Source organism: Lynx rufus, unplaced genomic scaffold (assembly GCF_022079265.1).
Source record: "Lynx rufus isolate CCGP_SWC_20201006 ecotype Redwood Valley unplaced genomic scaffold, mLynRuf1.p SCAF_2, whole genome shotgun sequence".
Classification (NCBI taxonomy): domain Eukaryota; kingdom Metazoa; phylum Chordata; class Mammalia; order Carnivora; family Felidae; genus Lynx; species Lynx rufus.
Genome location: NW_025814834.1, coordinates 156582594 through 156601521, shown reverse-complemented (window position 1 = coordinate 156601521; position 18928 = coordinate 156582594). Strand labels below are relative to the sequence as shown.

Genomic DNA, 18928 nt, shown 5'->3' with positions numbered 1-18928 from the left:
ATGAGAATAAGTTGATTGTAGAGAAGTGGATGAATCTGGGGCATGTGTCCTGGAGTCAGATTAAACAGCATTTGTGTGTGTGTGTGTGTGTGTGTGTGTGTGTTGTGTGTGTGTATTTCAACATACAGAAACTGACTAAATTTTTCTTTAAAAAAGTCCACTTAAAAATCTGGCAAGCTGTTAGCTTTTCTTTTCTCTGACTTCAGTTCTTTGGCTCTCATATTTTTATGTGACTTTACTTCACAAATTTAAGTGGATCAGCTTGTGCTCCCTGGAAGAAGGAAGCTGGCACTCTGCCGACTGGGCTGGGCCTTACTAAGTTTCAGTTTCCTTTTCTCTGAGTCACCGAAGCCTCCACATTGCTGAAGAATTTTTTGCTCCTGTCGTGTGTCTGCTTAGCTGTCCAGACAGAGCAGCTACGCTCCACTTCAGTCCTTGTACAGATTCTACAAACAGGTAAATGAGTTGCTGCTTTCCACTTTTCCTAGCCACTTGCAAATTATAATCTTCTTTTTTTAATTAAAAGAAATCCTTTAGAATGGAAAACTAGTCAATGATTTTTCTTGCTGTCTGTTCATCCTTGGTTTACTCTTTCAATGTATAATGTAGAGTAGAGAAGAGGAACAAATGCAAGCTTTGTGACAGTATGTGTTACCCATTTTTCAATACTTATTGGAAAATGTATTTGATTTTCTGCTAGATCGAGAAGTATGGCGGTGAGAACTCGTTTGACATGGATGCAAGAAAAGAATCTGCAAACTTATTTTGGAGGAAAACAGTTTACCCTTCTCTATAAAGCTAGTGTTCATGAATTCTCTGCATATGATTTGTTTAAGAGATGCTGTGATCAAGGGCCGATTGTGGTGGTGATTTATAAGGAACACTATGTTGTTGGGGCATATATGAAAACAAGTTGCAAGAAAGAGGAGAAAATTCCCATCGTCCTTTTTGCTCTTGAAGAGAATACAATTTCAGAATGCAAAATAAGCTCATATGTACCAACTGAATTGTTTTATGATGGTAGTGGAAGAAGGAATGACTTAGAATTCCACATAAATATGAGGAAACAAGTGATGACTCTGAACTTAGATACAAGTGAAAAACTTCGATTACCTCATATGCAAGCTTCTCCCTTTCAGGAATGTGAAGTTTTTCGATGTGAAGGTAGGTTTAATTAGATAACCTTATATAGAGTTCTCTCCTGAATGTTTGGAGGATTTGAGGTGACCCATTTCTTTAAGGAAGAATGTCCTTGTCTCTGGGTGACCCAGACTGAAACCTGGCCACACATTGTTTGCTGAGACACAACCATGGTCAAAAGGAGCATATACAGAGTTTTCTGGAGGGTGTTTGTGTGGGCAAAGGGTAGGGGAAGGGGAGGAAAGGTAGAAGGAGAAGAGAGAGAGAGAGAGGGAGAGAGAGAAAGAGAGAGAGAGAGAGTGAGAGAGCAGACTTGAAGAGGGCTGCTCTTGGAATGAAACCAAAGCTTGAACTCCTCTTGATTCGTTCTAGATCCTGCAGTTTCCCATTATACCCATTATATCAAAAGACCAAAATTAATTAATTTACTTTTCTGCAAGAGGACATTGTTTCCAATATCTGCTGTTATAAACAGTGCTTTTATATAATATCTTCATGCATATAACTGTGCACACAAGAAGTTACTTCTTTATAGTAACTTCCTGGAAGTGGGATTGCTGTTTAAGAAATAGTTACATTTGCAGTTTGACAGACACCTCTCAAAAGCTTCAGTTGTCTATACTATTCCCAAGAGTGTTACAGAAATGCCTATTTCCCCGTCTTCTTGCCTTTATTTGATATTATCAAACTTTAGAATATTTGCCAATTTGATGGTCAAGGAGGGCTTTTCATTTTCTTTTTTGCTTACACCTGATTACTCGGAAGTCTGTGTGTATCAACCATTTACATTTCTTCCATGAAATAGTTATTTATGTCTATCCATTTAAAAGAAGAAACCTGGGAATAACTCTCTGAGTATTTTCATGTTCCAAACTAATTGTCTGTGGTCTTCATACTTGAATTATTGTCAGAGTATGTAATTCTTGAATCACATTTTATTGTGGGGGATTTTGTAATGTTTCCACAGCATTGATATTGCTGTGGAAAACACAGGTACAGACTTACTTATTTGTCTTTGTTGTTTCTCTTTGAATGATTTGATCTTTTTTCCTGGCTGCTCCAAACATTAAAAATTCTTTTGTTGATGTCTGGTAAATTTAATTGGACGTGTGATGATATTGAGCATCCTGGATCAGTTAAGTAAACTTTTTATTGAAGTATAACACATAAACAGAAAAATGCACAATTGATAAATGTACCAATTAATAAACTTTTATAAATTAGACGCACTAAGGTAACCACTACTTAGATGAAGAAATAGATTATTACCATCATTTCAAAAGACTCCTTGCTGATTCTTCCTGGTTATTGCCAGCCAAAGATAACTATTACTTTGGCTTGTGTTGACACTAATTACTTCTTGTTTCTGAATTCTATATAAATGGAATCATATCAAAATATGTATTCTTTTTTGTCTGACCTCCTTCATTCAACATTACGCTTGAGGGACTAAACTAAACAAGGTAATGGATTCTAAAATCAGACCTCTACAAATCAGGTATCTCACCCAGTATAAAGTTTTACTAATAATTTCAAAGATAAAGATAATCAGAAGTCTCAGAGAAGGCAGAAAGGGTGCAGGAATATTCTATGTGGCTCCTAGATCCTTCTTTTGCATATTAGACATATGCTTTCTGGCTAAAAACAACCAGCAGGATTTTATATTAAAGTTTATTTATTTACTTTGAGAGAGAGAGAGAGAGCAGGGGAGGGGAAGAGAGAGAGGGAGAGAGAGGAACCCCAGCAGGCTCCACACTGACAGCTCAGAGCCCAATGTAGGGCTTGAACTCATGAACCGTGAGATCAAGAGCTGGACACTTAACTGACTGAGCCACCCAGCCGCCCTACCAGCAAGATTTTTAAATGAAGTTTATGGGCCACTTTACATATTGAAGAGTGGTTAAGTTATGGAACATTGGTATGTCAGTGCTATGGATCAAATGTGTCCCCAACCCCCCCCCCCCCACTCCCCCACCAATTCGTATGTTGAAACCCTAACCTCTAATGTGACTATATTTGGAGAAGAAGCCTCTAAGGAAGTATATAAGGTTAAATGAAGTCATAAGAGTGGGGCCTTAATTCAATAGGATAAGCATTCATATAAGAAGGGGACACCAGAGGGCTCGCTCTCTCCACATGAACACACGAGAAGAGGTCATGGGAGAACACAGTGAGATGGCGGTTACTACAAAGCAAGAGAAGAGTCCGTGGAATTAAATCTACCTTGCCAGACAGTGATCGCAGACTTCTCAGCTCCAAGAACTGGGAGAAATACATTTCTGTTGTCCCAGTTAATGGTATTTTGTAAGGCAGCCTGAGATGACCAAGACAAGCAGCCTACATGACATTTCCCATGAAGATGTGCCTCATAAATCCATAGAATCTGTATTTATTTATTCTAATTAATCCTTAGCCAGGAACATCTTATTAAGGGCATTCAAGAGGTACATCCTTTCCTTGTAGGAAACATCATTAGTCTATATACCAGGAGGTAAGATTATTAGCAAATTTTTAAGGAAGTTAGGCTGGGTCATTTTTCTCTTTTTTCCTTGAGGGTGTTACTTGCTACAGTCAGGCCAGCTGCTTTAACTCCTACCTCTCTACTGATTCATCATATTATTGTATGTTGCACTAATTTGTTCCTTTTCATTTTCATATAGGATTTCATTGTAATGATTCCATCATACTTTTTCTTAATAAAATTACTGCTGGTGGACATTTTGAGTTTTCTAGTTTGAGGCTATTACAAATAATGCTGCTATAAAGAGTCTTGTACATGGTTTTTTGGTTCACATGTACACATATTTTTGAAGAATGTAAATATAAAACTTCAGGGTCACTGGAAACATATATGTTTGCTTCAGTGGACACTGACAGAGCTTTCCAACATAGTTATATCAATTTTACCCACCACAAGAAGTGCATGAGAGTTTCTGTCACTTCTAAATTTTTCCCAACACTTTTTATTGGTTATATAGTATGTAGTCATTTAGGTATGTGAGCTGTAGCATGACATTTTGTGAATTTGGCTTTCTTTGATTAGACTAGTCTGTAATTTATTTTATAGTTTAAACCAATCCATTACTATATTAATTTACCCTTTTCTTAATTTACAAAATTTGTCTTGTGTTTTTGTTAATTCCTTCTTATATTTCTAATTCCGTTCTTATATTTCTTTATTCTTTTCTGTTTCTCTTTTTTATTTTCAAAACTTTCCTTCTTTCCTGCTGTTAATGAAATGTATTTTTAGCACAAGATTGATATAAAGTGTTTGTATTTTTGTTATTGTCAATATATTTACAATTTTGATTTTTAATTTCTTTTTAATGTTAGGAGAGTGATTTGTAAAATCCCAAGAGGTTGGTTTTCTCTTTGCTTACACTTATTCTTTTCTAGTTTTATTATATCATAATAATTGTAGGTAGTCTTCACTATTTTTACTTTGGTAATTTAAAGAGGTTTTCTTTCCATACATATAGCCTTATTTATTTATTTTATAAAGAGAGTGAGAATGCATGGGGTGGTGGATAGAGAGAGGAGAGAGAGAGAGAGAGAGAGAGAGAGAGAGAGAGAAAGAATCTCAAGCAGGCTCCATGCCCAGTGCAGAGCCCAGTGCAGGGCCTGATCCCACTACCTTGGGATCATGACCTGAGCTGAGATCAAGATTCAGATGCTTAACTGACTGAGCCCCCCAGAATCCCTATATATAACCATATTTATGAATGTTTCACATAGTATTCCTCTTTGGTAGTGTAGAATTGCCAGCATCACTCCTCCTGTTCCTTTCAGTTTTTTTAATCTAAATTAAAAAAATGTGTATTTATTTTTGAGAGAGACAGAGACAGACAGAGACAGAGACAGACAGAGACAGAGACAGAGAGACAGAGACTGAGTGGGGTGGGACAGAGAGAGAGGGAGACACAGAATCCGAAGAAGGCTCCAGGCTCTGAGCTGTCAGCACAGCGCAGGGGCTCGAACTCACAAACTGTGAGATCATCACCTCAGCCTAAGTCGGACGCTTAACCTACTGAACCACCCAGGTGCCCCTCATTTTAAACCCACCACCACAGAATGTTTCTTCACAGGAAATAAATACTTCTTCACCTAGTCTCATTGGTTCAAATAAAGTCCTCAGCTGACTCCTGAACCACTCACTGTGCTCTGATTGGGTAGGGATGAGTTCTACATTCTCTTCAGAGCTAAGAAGAAAATCAATTGGACTGGAAGTTCCAGGAGCCCCAGTTGCAGATACTAGGTTTTGGAGAAAATCTGGTGTCTGTGGGTTTTTTTTGTGTGTGTGCCTCTGTATATTTTCCCTTTCAGACCTATTGCATTATGGAGAGGAACTATCTTAAAGTATTCCCACTCTTTCCCTGGCCTGTCCATGTCTCTCCGCTTTGCTTCTCTGATTCAGAAAGTGTCCCAGTTCTCATTTCCAGTGATGGAGCAAGCCACATACTACTGCTGGGTAACTGGGTGAGAAAAGATTTGTAGACAATCTAGTCTTACAGTGCCCACCTTGCCTCTAGCTCTAGATTCTGCAAATGACATGTTTAGGAGATTTGCCATAATTTTTCCACTTGCTTTCATTATACTGCACTGTTATCACGGAAAAGCTATTTTTGTATTTTTCCCTAGTGAATGCATTGACATTCATTCAGTCAGCCAGTCATTCAACAACTTGTAATTTTCATTTTTCTTTGATTATTTCCCTAGATTTGTTGGACAGAAGGACTCTGGAAGGAATTAATGAGTAAGTCAATGTTCTGTTATTCTGTTAATGATCTTAGACTTATTCTAAGTTCTGTCAATAAATCGGTAGCACAAATTATAACAGATAACTTGTGGATTGTGAAGAATAAGCTGTAACTATATTTATAATCATAAAACTATTTGATAATACTAATGTTAAAACAGAAAGAACACCGAGGAGGGGGAACATTCCTAATGCTTTTACATATGTGAAGGAAACTAATTATTTGACTGCAAGTCTACACTTTTGCTTAGAATTTTTGCAGTTACCGTTTCCACTACTTTAGGGAATTGCCTTGGAAGTGGTGGTCGGTAGTTGGAGAATACTTATAGAGCTTTAAGAACATGCCAGAAATTATTACTTCCATAAACTCCAAAAGTCACATATTATGCTGTGTTTTTCAAAGTTTATTACTGGTAAGTTATTTTCATGTTTAACATAGCTCATATTTAGCACTAGTTTTGTATGGTCTGGTTGCTTAAACCTGAAAGGTTGTATGTCTGATTGACTTTAGTTACAAGTGTTATTTTTCTTCTTTTTCAGTAGGATGCGAAGTAGAATAGTTTCATGCCCTTTTAATAGGAAAACAAGTTGCTAATAGAAAATAAATGATAATATATAAGAAAAGAAAACAAATTCTAGAAAAATTTATGGTAAGTTCTTGTGACCTACCCTCATTCAATTGTTAACATTGTCTTGTCTGTACAGGCTCCACGAGAGCTTATTGTCAGCCGTGAACACTTACAAACCACATAAAAACCTCGTTCCCCAAGTGCGAATTCTGCTGCTGGGTCCGACTAGAGCTGGGAAGTCTAGCTTTTTCAACTCAGTGAAGTCTGTTTTCCGAGGCCATGTCACACACCAGGCTCTGGTGGGCTCTGAACCAACTGGGGTTTCTGACACGGTATGTCCATTCAGGGCCACTCAGCCTTTGCTTCTTTGGTCCAGTTAATTGGGTTCGAAGTCTTTTGTGATCAACTTCATTACGTGTAGACTTTATCTCTGTTTGTAATTTTTAAAATCTTATTATTTTTTAGTGTTTATTTATTTTTGAGAGATAGAGACAGAGCATGAGCAAAGGAGAAGCAGAGAGAGAGGGAGACACAGAATCCGAAGCAGGCGCCAGGCTCTGAGCTGCCTGCACAGAGCCCAGTGCAGAGCTTGAACTCACGAGCCGTGAGATCATGACCTGAGCCGAAGTCAGATACTTAACCGACTGAGACACCCAGGCACCCCTCTGGAATTTTTTAAGAAGTGTGCTCTTAAAGTTGCTTTTTCTCATCTGCAGTACAGGACATATTCCATTAAGGATACGGTGGATGGCAACTTCCTGCCTTTTATTCTGTGTGACACAATGGGCCTGCATGAGAGAGGAAAAGGGCTGTGTGTGGATGACATAGCTTACATCTTGAAAGGCCACATTTCTGACAGATACCAGGTATGATTGGGCCAATCACTGCAAGATTATAATTGACATTTAAAACGTTTATTTTTGCTCACTCCGGACAGCAGCAAATGCCGATCTAATTTGATGCATCATCTTTTATTTTCTTCAAGTGTACCCATTCAAGATCATTTGCTTCTTCTTGATATTTTATTTTACAAAGAATTAAAACACGCAAACAACTCTTCTATCATAGCTGTTATAACAACTCTGAATGCTGTTACATATTCAGCTGCCTTGGGCTACATGAAACACAAATCCAACTAACATCAATTTACTAACATTGGTCATTTTTCTTATGTAATAGGAAGTCTGAAGGTAGGTGGCTTTGTGTCAGTGTGGAAGCTCTCTGAGGTTATTGAATTCAAGGGTCTTTCTAACTTTCTGTTCTGAGACCCTCAGCATGGGGTGCTATGGATTAAGTATTTGTGTCCCCCTAAAATTCACAGGCTAAAGCCCTAATCCCCAGTGTGACGGTGTTAGGAGGTGGGGCCTTTGAGAGGTGATTAGGTCATGAGAGTAAAGCCCTCATGAATGGGATTGGTATCCTTATAAGAAGAGACCTAAGAAAGATGAACTTTCTCTCTGTCATATGAGGACACAGTATGAAGGTGGCTGTCTACAAATCAGGAAGGAGGCTCTCATCAGATACTAAATCTGTCAGCACCTTGATCTTGGAATTCCTAGCCCCCAGAATTGTGAGAAGTAATTTTTGTTGTTTAAGCTACCCCACAAGGTAATTTATTATAGCAGTCCAAGCTAAGACATGGGGCTTTCATCATTATGCTCTCCAGATGTTCATACTGAGCCTTGTCAGTGTTCCAGGCAAGAAAGAGGAGGAGATTAGAGTGAAAGCCACTTGAGTCTATCAATTTTTGTTTTAACTTTCTAGTCCTTTTATTTACTTATTTTTAATGTTTATTTATTTTTGAAAGAGGGAGAGAGAGAGACAGAGTGCAAGTGGGGAAGGGGCAGAGAGAGAGAGGGAGACACAGAATCTGAAGCAGGCTCCAGGCTCTGAGCTATCATCACAGAGCCCGACATGGGGCTTGAACTCATGAACCGTGAGATCATGACCTGAGCTGAAGTTGGATGCTTGACTGACTGAGCCACCCATGTGCCCCATAACTTTCTAGTCCTTTTGATAAACATTTAAATTTTGAATTAATCATTAATTCACCTTGTTCCAAATGATTAGTCAATTGGGTCAACATCTTTTGTTGAATGTCTTTGCATCTTTTCCCTACTAAATATAGGGATTGGTTTTTATATTCTCTAGCTTGTTCTATTGAGGCATTTATCAATTCCTTTATGATATTCATTTTGTTACCATATCACTTAATTGTTTTAATTACCATAGCAATCAATAATGTCTTAATGTCTCACTGGACAAGTCATATTCATTATTTCTTGTGTTTTTTTTCTTGACTATTTTCACGATATACTTTTCCAAGTGAGCCTGTTTGTGTTTTTTTTTTTTTTGATTGTTTGTGTTTGATTTGTTGGTGCTTTGATTAAAATTACATTAAAATTTTATACCCAAAGTTGTTTTACATCTTTACGTATCCAGTGTTCTTATCCAGAAACACGGCATGTTTTATTGTTCTATTCATGCAAGGGCTTTTCATTCTTTAGTATAGCATTATCTTGTAGAGGTAAAGCTTTTTTAAAAAATATTCTTTTTTTTTTTTTAAAAAAAAAACTTTATTGTAGGGAATGTTAAATCTATGCAAAAGGAGACAAAACGATTTAATGACTTCTCATTTACTCAGCTTCAACAACCTTTGACTCATAGCCTATCATCTCTATCTATTCACTTTCTCTTCTCCTATAGTATTTGGAATCAAATTTAACATGTCATAACATTTAATCCATAAATGCATATGCATTTATCTATGTAAGGATATATACCTTTTGTTATAGATGGCTGTATACCCTTATCATATCTAAAATTAATCATTATTTTTTAATTTATCAACTATTACCCAATGTCCAAGTTCCTAATTGTTGTATAAGTAAGTATCATGCTTTTAAAAATTTTGTTTAAGTTTATTTATTTTGAGAGAGTCAGAGACAGTGTGAACAGAGGAAGGGTAGAGAGTGAGAGGGGGAGAGAGAGAGAGAGACAAAGAGAGAGAGAAGCCCAAGCAGGCTCTCCACTATCAGCTCAGAGCCTGACACAGGGCTCGAACTCGTGAAACCGTGAGGTCATGACCTGAGTTGAAATCAACAGTCAGACGCTTAACCAACTGAACAACCCAGGTGCCTCAATATCATGCATTTTAAAAACAGCTTATTTGCGAATGATTGAAATGACTTTATTCAGACTCTTAACCTGTACATTCTGCCTCTATCTCTTTTGGTGTTTTTCCTTGTAATGTGTTTTTTTGTTTGTTTGTTTGTTTTCTTAGAAATCCCATTGTTCTGTAGACTTCTCCATAGTCTCAACTTTGCTGTTTGCATCCCTTGATGCAGTTTCCTGTGGTCTTTTGTTTTCTATGCACCCTGAAAATTGGTCATTGAGTCTAGAAGCATGTTCAGATTCAGCTTCCACTTTGTAGAGGGGCTGTGCTCTTCCGTGAGGAGACACACATTTTGTTCTATTTGATTCTTTTTGCTTTTCTAATAATGTCAATATTCATTAATGTTCAATGCCTAGATTCATGTGTTTATTAGGGTGTGAACATGTGATATTCTATCTTCATCGTTCTTTTTTTATTTTATATTTATTCGATGAGGAGATAAAAGTCTCCTCATCTACTGTTTGATTACCTGGTGGTACAGTTAACATGGGAGAGGCAGGATTTTTTTTCTTTACTACAAGCTTCTGAAACCATAAGGTGGTTTCTTTGTATCTGCCAATAATGACCAGTGATTATTTTATTATCATTATGAACCCCTGAATTGAACATATTTAATGTGTTTCAATCCTGTGCCATTTTCTCCATACTTATATTACAGTTAACATATCTGACCAGTGGGAGCCTCTACAAGTTATATCATGAGTCCTTTTGACATGAACCTAAAAACCTACTATATTCCTTGATTTCTGGTATGAGAGATGTCCAAGCCACATATTATATATTTCTAGTGCCTGATTTTGAGTCAATTATTTCTCTAAGAAGTCTTGGTTTGGCTTATTAGAATTGTTATTGCTACATGGTTGGTCATTGATTCTTGCCATTTTTGGTGGACAGAGGTAAGTAATAGATCTTTTTATGATAAGGTGCATTATAAATTCATATAGAAACTTCTCTTTCAAATTCAGTACTAGGTAGTTTTTACTTAATCTTCTTCTGTCTTGCTTCTCTATCTGCTTTCTCTCAGAGTCTCTATTCTCAAGGACTCCAGAGATGACAGAATGTCATGTCACAACTCATTTGCTTTCTCTCACAAAATATTCACTGTGATCTCAGAATATAACTCTAATAGTACCGGGGTGCCGGGGTGCCGGGGTGCCTGTCAGTTAAGTGTCCAACTCTTGATTTCAGCTCAGGTCATGATCTCACGGTTTGTAAGATCGAGCCCCATGTCAGACTCTGTGCTGGTACTGCAGAGCCTATTTGGGATTCTCTCTCTCTCTCCCTTTGTCTCTGCCCCTCCTCTGCTCATGCTCTCTCTCTCTCTCTCTGAAACAAACAAAAAAACAAATTCTTACAGTACCATAAACAGTTTAATCATAACCACTTTTAGAATAATATTTTAGTATAATATTTTAGTATAAATATAACATAATCATAATCAAAATCGGAAAGAGTTTAAAATTTGAACCAGATTATTTATTTATTTAATTTCTTATTTATTTAAAAATATTATTGTATTTTACATTTGGGGTGTATCAAGTAGTAGGAGTATACAAATTACTGTGCTTTAAAGTCAATCAGAAAAAACATACAATCAGAAATGGTCTCTCTTTGTGTAGTGAGGACCCCCAAATGGAGGTAAAAGTTCATTTTGTTGATTTTAATTTAGGGATGGGTTTTTAAATTAAATTATTATTTATATTTATGTTTATAATTTATATAGCTCTCTTTTTCCTGTTTGAATATATTTATCTTACACTAGACGTCTCCATTCATTTTTATTCCCTACCAGACCTCTATAAACACATGAGTTTGTGACTGCTGCTGTATACATTCTCCAAGCCATCATAGAAAGTACACCAAAATTCTGATCAAAAGTATGGAACCCACACTTAGTGGTCAACTAAAATTTGCCCAAACCACATACAATATATTTTGGTGTACTGAAATATAGTTTTAAACTCAACTTTACAAAATAATGTATATTCAAAGAATTCATTTTCTTTCTCTGCCCCTTCAAATACATTTCTCCCCTTTTCTTATAAACAACCATATAAAAATTTTTCATTTACTTTCATTTTTTTACTATATAAGAAATACTTACAGATTCCTGGTTCCCCTCTTTTTAGAGAAGTCATGAAATACTCTCTGCTATTGATATGTTATACTTTTGCCACTACAAATAGTGCTGAAATTAATAGGCTTGTACATACATCATTTTGTATTTTTGCCAGTGTACATGTGGGACAGATTCCCAGCAGAGGGATTGCTAGTTCAAGAGTAAATGCATCCCATTTTGAACTACTTTTCATCCTTGGTTTCTGTGTGATGATACCGGATTTCTTTCTGTATGCTCTCACTTCCGCCTTTGCCCACATTGCTTCTATCTAGAACACTGTCTGCCATACCTTTATTCCCTTTATCAAACTCCATGTACTTTGTAGCTCCCAGATTATGTGTCCCTCTGTCACAGAAGCTTTACCTGCCTGCATGAAAGGGTTGATAGCTACTTGCATAGACTGTCTTCTCTGCCAGATTGTTATTCTCATAATATTAGAGACTTGCACAGTGCCTGATACATCGTATGTGCTCATAAATATCCATAGAATTAATGTGTTGCATTTTGTTTATCTTATAGTTTAACTCCATGAAACCAATCACACCAAGTCATTGTAACTATATTCACTACCCGTTGCTGAAGGACAGAATTCATTGTGCGGCATTTGTGCTTGATGTCAACTCTGTTAAATACATCTCTCATGAGATGATAGCAAAGATCAAAGAAATTCGAAGGCAGTTGATAAAGTGTGGTGAGTCTCATTCCACTTTACTACTAAGGGTAATATATTAGACTATATTGTAGAACGGTTTCAGAACAGGATGAACAACTTAAGAAATTGCATATGTGAATCTTCCCTGGCCCATCAGTGCAGTTCAATCAAATCCAGCACTTGATAGTGTTATAACTTTGTGCAAGTGAGTTAAACTCTCTATGTCTTAACTTCTAATCTATAAAATTAATATGATAATAGCACCTAACTCAGGGATTTATTATAAGGATTAAACAAATCAACATATATGAAGAGTTTGGCACAGTTCTCATTACCTGCTACCACTGTATCCTAGCATGAATTTATTTACAAAAAGTTCTAGATTTTCCCTTGAGCCTTAAGTGATTAGAAATGGAAAACAGTATTTCAGTAAGAAAAAGCATCAGGGAAGTAAGATGTTCGGTAGGGAAGGGACAGTTAAAAGTCTTAGGAGAAGGTAAATAGGATTAGAGAATTATGGTGCCCCATTCTGTCTTTTCTTGGCCTTATCCATTCTGTCTGGGAAAGAGCAAGTTTACCACACTTCTAACTTTGATTAAGTTAGAAGCATGGAGTGATTTACTTGCTCTCTGAAATTTAAAGCCTTGCAAGGGTGGTGTGCAGGGCGATGCTTGCTAACATTGTAACAGAAGACCAACTTATTTGGGATGCTTTGACACATTCTGTTGCCTTCTTGAGGCCTTTTCTCCCCCATCTTGTTTATTAGGTGTCTTTTCTCTAGTCTCCATGAAAACAACTGTTTGGAGAGGAAATGAAACCTATCACCAACACTGTAGCATCAATTTTAGTTATCTCGTCCAAGAGGTGGTTTCATTTGAAGTCTCATACCACGGAAAGCCTTGAAGGGAATTTCCTATGTCAGAGGAATCCTGAGTACTAATGAGTAGTTAGAGGGGGGTATTTTTGAAGGGTGATGGCCCTTCCCAAATATCTGGAATTGCTTCATTGATAGCCTATTGCGTAATTGATAACTGATTAACTGAAAAGTACTGATGCTGTCTATAATGATCAAAATGACACGTATCTGTTTGACCTAGGTATGCCACATGTGGTTTTGCTCACTCATGTGGATAGCATGCAGCTGATTACAAAAGGTGACCTTACAGACATATATAGGTGTATTCCTGTGAAGCACAAGGTAATGATGTCCTTCTTTGTAGACACACTTTCTAGGATATGTCACTGTAATCACATGATATTACTGTGTGTAAAAATAAAAATGGACACCTACTGAACTTAAGAATGAAAACAATTACTTGGATAATTCAAAATCATATCCCAAGATTTAAAAATTAAATATATATTCATCTTTACATGGACAAAGATTATTCCATTTATTATAATTTAATTCAGTTAGGTTCAATTCAACAAATATTTATTGATTACCTTTCATAATCGAGTCAGTGTGCTAGTCTCTAACCAGACACAGATAATTAAAACAACTTCCTTGCACTCAAAAGCTTACAGTTTTATCAGTGGAGGTGAGGGTATGGGGGAGTCAGAGGAGAAAAAGATGACAGAGTATGATTATGACAATGTCATGAAGTGACTCAAAATAAAATTGAAAGATTAAAGGAGGAAAATATTGTGTTAAAGTGTATGGGAAAGATTTCATTACTGGAGTGTCACTGAGAAATAGCTTTCAAAGAGAAAGAGAATTTCAGGAGATGAAGAGACAAAAAGGGGAAAACATTCAGGCCATGAAGATAGCATAAGTCAATACAGCAGTGTGTAGGGGGAGCATGGAGTCATTCAGTTTAGTGGAGGGCTGAATCCTTGTAGGGGGAGATAGAGTATGAAAGTTATATTTGCATGAGGTGACTTTACTTAATGATGTGCATTATAGGGAATCATAACAATTTTTTTCTCTTCTTTTTAAAAAAAACTTTTAATTTAAATTCCGGTTAGTTCACATACAGTGTAATATTAGTTTCAGGTGTACAATATAGCAATTCAAGACTTCCTATACATCACTTGGTGCTCACCCTAACAAGTGCCCTTCTTAATCCCCATCACCTATTTAACCCATCTCCCCACCGGCCTCCCCTCTGGTAACCATCAGTTTGTTCTTTATAAATTAGAATCTGTTTCTTGGTTTATCTCTCTCTTTCTCTCTCTCTCTACCTCTGTGTGTGTGTTTCCCTTTGTTCATTTGTTTTGTTTCTTAAATCCCACATATACATGAAATCATATGGTGTTTGTCTTTCTCTGACTGACTTATTTTGCTTAGCATAATACATTCTAGTTCCATCCATGTCATTGCAAATGGCAAGATTTCATTCTTTTTGATGGCCGAGTAATAGTTCCATATATATATATATATATATATATATATATATATATATAGTATATATTCTTTATCCATATATCTAGTTTGATGATATATCCATATATATTATAGATACATATATCCATATATATGGATCTATAATATATATATCCATATGTATATCCATAATATATATCATATTATATATATATACATATATATACATATATATAAGATATACTATATCCATATAATATATATACATAAATATACACACATATCTTATATATATACATATATATACATATCTTCTTTATCCATATATCATTTGATGAACACTTGGCTCTTTCCATAATTTGGCTATTGTAGATGATGCTACTATGAAGAGTAGTGATGTAACCAAAGTAAAGCTTCATAAAATTTAATTTGCCACCCACATGCAGAATAAATCAGAGTCAAAAGGAACCTGGACTTGGGAATACCAGTTGGGAGGATATAATGATAGCTAATATTTGTTGAGTACTAAATATGTGATAAATTTTCTTATTCAATACTTATAACAACCCTGTGAGATGGGTACTGTCATTACCACATTTTATAGATGAGAAAACAAAAGCACAGAGAGTAAAATATTTGCCAGTGTTTTTGACAGTGCTAAGAAATAACAGAACCCTATTTTGAATCTGGGCAATATCATTCCATAGATAAATTAGTTTAAGCACAAATTGAACATCAATATTAAACTGGTCTAGGAAAACTAGATTAATCCTGAGAATAACTTTTAATAGGAAACAGGGAAATTATAGACTCCAGCATAAGGGTATTAAAAATGCTTCAATTTCCAAGTACTTTATACAGAATCATTAGTTCCTTTCAATTTCTAATTCATATGGAATCTACTATGTGTATTCTTGATGAAAATTAGCAGTTATTTTGAAGACTCCTTGTGAAGTTCTTTAAGAAAGTACTTTATGGGACCAGATCTCTATCTTCATTTTCTCTAACAGGAACACTATTGCCAAGCTCCTGCTTTTTGTTATTGCTTTCATAATGTGTATTGACCTAAAATAGTATTTGTCACTGTTTCTGTATTGCAGTTAGAGGCAGTCCACAAAAAACTTGGATTTGCTCTTTCTGATATGTTGGTGGTTAGTAATTATACCTCAGAGTGGGAGTTGGACCCTGTAAAAGATGTTTTGATCCTCTCTGCGCTAAGACATATGCTGTGGATTTCAGATGACTTCTTAGAAGATTTGACCGCTCAAGGAAACAAGAATTTAGTGGTGTAAACACTTGAAGGTATCAGCTGTGTGGCTACTCCCTGCTTGGATCTATTGGGTACCTGGCAGTTCATTGTGTCTCTATGGATCACTGTCCTGTGAATGGTCCTACTCTTTAACTCACTGGCCAGATGTGTTTTTCTTTCCCCTCACTTTTCCTGATTTCCCACCCTTAGGGGTATATCCCACAGATTTGTACTACTTCTCTTTCTCCTGTCTTAAGATAGAATCTTTGAAATGATGCACTTCTGTCATTTGTACTGTTTGAACATCCCAAGCTGTATCCTTGCCCTCTTCTCTTGAAATGTGTTTTTTGCTTGGGACCCTGATATGGATTGGATCAACATTGTTTCTGATCAGATGTGATCTTTGGTTATATGCCTCTTTTACTTTTTAAATTTTTTAATGTTTATTTATTTTTGAGAGAGCATGAGTAGGGGAGGGGCAGAGAGTGAGGGGGGCAGAGGATCTGAAGCAGGCTCTGCACTGACAGCAATGAGACTGATGCGGGGCTCAAACTCACAAACTCATGAACCGTGAGATCATGACTGGAGCCAAAGTCAGACGCTTAAGCAACTGAGCCACCCAGGCGTCCCTTGATTACATTCCTCTTTCTTGGTACCTACATTTCTGCCTTTTTCGACTTGACTTTTTTGACGTGTCTCCCTCCTCAGAGTTTCTCTTAATGCCATGTAGTCAGGATGGTCTTAATGCCCATGGCAGATGTATGTGCCTTTCAGATTTATGACCTCAGATTTTAGCATTACATGCAGTCTCTTTCAACCTCTATCAACAATATGCTGCACTGTTTCAATCAAAGATCAGACAGAAAGAAGTTTCAATCTATACTCAAATCTTATTTTAGTTTGTGAGAAATCAAATTAGAATATAATATCCTCTTTATTCTCTCTCACTTGCAAACTACTAAGACATTCTCATGCTACTACTAACTCTGCCATCTTGTTTTCTCCATTTCTTCTCTTCTTGATGGGCACATGCACTCCCAAAGGGGAGATTGGAATGTTCCTTTTCCTTCTGGTTGCTTTTCCTTAAATAAACCATTAAGAATATTTTGTTTCTCTTTTATCAGAGATTGGAGAAAAGGAATTATCAAGTATGTAAAAGGAGGAAACAAATACGTGAACCCTTCACATACTAGTAATTTTTATCTCATCATTGAAGAGTGAAAATTGAGAAATAAGAAAATACAGGAAAAAGAGAAATAGATGAAACAGAAGGGGCATGTTTTATTTATGTCTGGGATGAAGATGCCCTACAAAATCGTAATACCTGCCAATAACTAGGAGCAGCAAGATTTAAAGCCATTAATTGTAAAAAAAAAAAAAAGATTGTGATTTCTTTTGGATTTATTTTCTGTATCTGTGGAAAATGGAAGTTTCTTCTTATAAAACTTGAGTTTAACTTCAGTGTGCGTGTGTGTGACTTTGGAAAAGTTTATTTTAATATAACTTGTCAGCATGTTCTCATCCTCACCCACATCGTCTTATTTTGCCTTCTTATTTTATTTCTAAAGTATTTGAGTGCTCCCTTCAGAAGCACATATACTAAAGTATTTGAGCTTCTCTTTGGGTCTCCAGTTAATGTATTCTTTCCCCTATAGATATTTGTTTGTTTGTTTGTTTATTTGTTTAATATCTGAAACTGTCTTCCAGGATGTGACTATTAATATTAGTAAGAGTTCTGGAGGATTAAGACTAACAAGGACTATATTTGATTACTCTGTCAATTACAACTATTTTAGCTACAAGTGACAAAACTCAACCTGAATTACATGAATAAAAAATAATCAAACCATAGAAAAGGCTGGGGTTGAACCAAACTGCCTCAGAAATGGTTGAGTCTAGGGATTCAAAAGGTATTCTCTCTCTCTCTTTCACTCTCTCTCACACACACAAGTGCACACACATGTGTATGCACACACACACAGATATACACCCTCTGCTTCATTCTTTGTGCTTATTGCTGTCATTCTTTCAGGTTAGCATTCTTGATAAATCTTAAACCACCTGAATCCAGGTTTCAAATTGGCATTCACTTAGCCTCATGACCCGAAAAGGAAGAGGATTTTCTTCTCCCGTGTCATTGTGAAATACTCCAAAAAAGGACTGCAATTGATCTAGCTCAAATCGTATATTTGACCTCTGGGAACAATCACTTCTCTTTCCCAGAAGAGAATTAAGTCATAATTGCCCAGGAAGAGTGATATATTATTAGAAGAAGGGAGTATGGAGCGCCTGGGTGGCTCAGTTGGTTGAGGGTTCGACTTTGGCTCAAGTCATGATCTCGCAATTGGTGAGTTTGAGCCCCGCGTCTGGCTCTGTACTGACAGCTCAGAGCCTGGAGCCTGCTTCAGATTCTGTGTCTCACTCTCTCTCTGCCCCTCTCCTGCTCATGCTCTGTCTCTCTCTGTCTCAAAAATAAATAAAACATTAAGAATTTTTTTTATAAAAAAGAAGAAGAAGGGAACTTATTATGGACATGACCACTGTTGGATTAACTGAGCTGGAGAGGTACCACAATATGTATCTTATATTTAGGGAAGTCTTACATCTAGTTTCTCATTTATATTATAAAGAATGTCTTAGTAATAAGTCTAAAATCATTAATAATTACTTTAAAAATCCTTTTATTAAAGTAATATATACACATAAAAAGTACACAGTTCACAATTGTATGGCTCAGTACATTTTGATACTTAACAAACCAGTGAAACTAGAACTCAGATAAGAAACAGAACATCCTACAAGTCCCCTTTATGCCCCAGATATCCACTATTCTGACTTCTAATTGTGTAGATTAGCCTTGTGCTTTTTTATCCCTTACATAATATCATGTACTATTTACTCTTTTGGGTCTGACTTCTTTCATGAGATAGTGTATTTGTTTG

At 36.3% G+C, this 18928-nt stretch overlaps 1 protein-coding gene across 2 annotated transcripts; it reads left to right on the top strand.

The window, feature by feature from the left end:
* The first annotated feature begins 372 nt into the window (after positions 1-372).
* On the top strand, positions 373-17447 carry IFI44 (interferon induced protein 44). 2 transcript variants are annotated; one of them, XM_047083115.1, is made up of 9 exons: positions 373-456; positions 701-1164; positions 5857-5893; positions 6602-6797; positions 7182-7331; positions 12279-12450; positions 13509-13609; positions 15838-16039; positions 17111-17447. In XM_047083115.1, exons 2-8 carry the CDS (start codon positions 711-713, stop codon positions 16027-16029), a joined length of 1302 nt encoding a protein of 433 aa, XP_046939071.1. In that variant the 5' UTR covers positions 373-456; positions 701-710; the 3' UTR covers positions 16030-16039; positions 17111-17447. The 2 variants fall into 2 exon arrangements, with proteins under 2 accessions (XP_046939071.1, XP_046939072.1); XM_047083116.1 differs by lacking the exons at positions 13509-13609; positions 17111-17447 and having other exon boundaries at positions 15838-15966.
* Positions 17448-18928: the final 1481 nt, after the last annotated feature.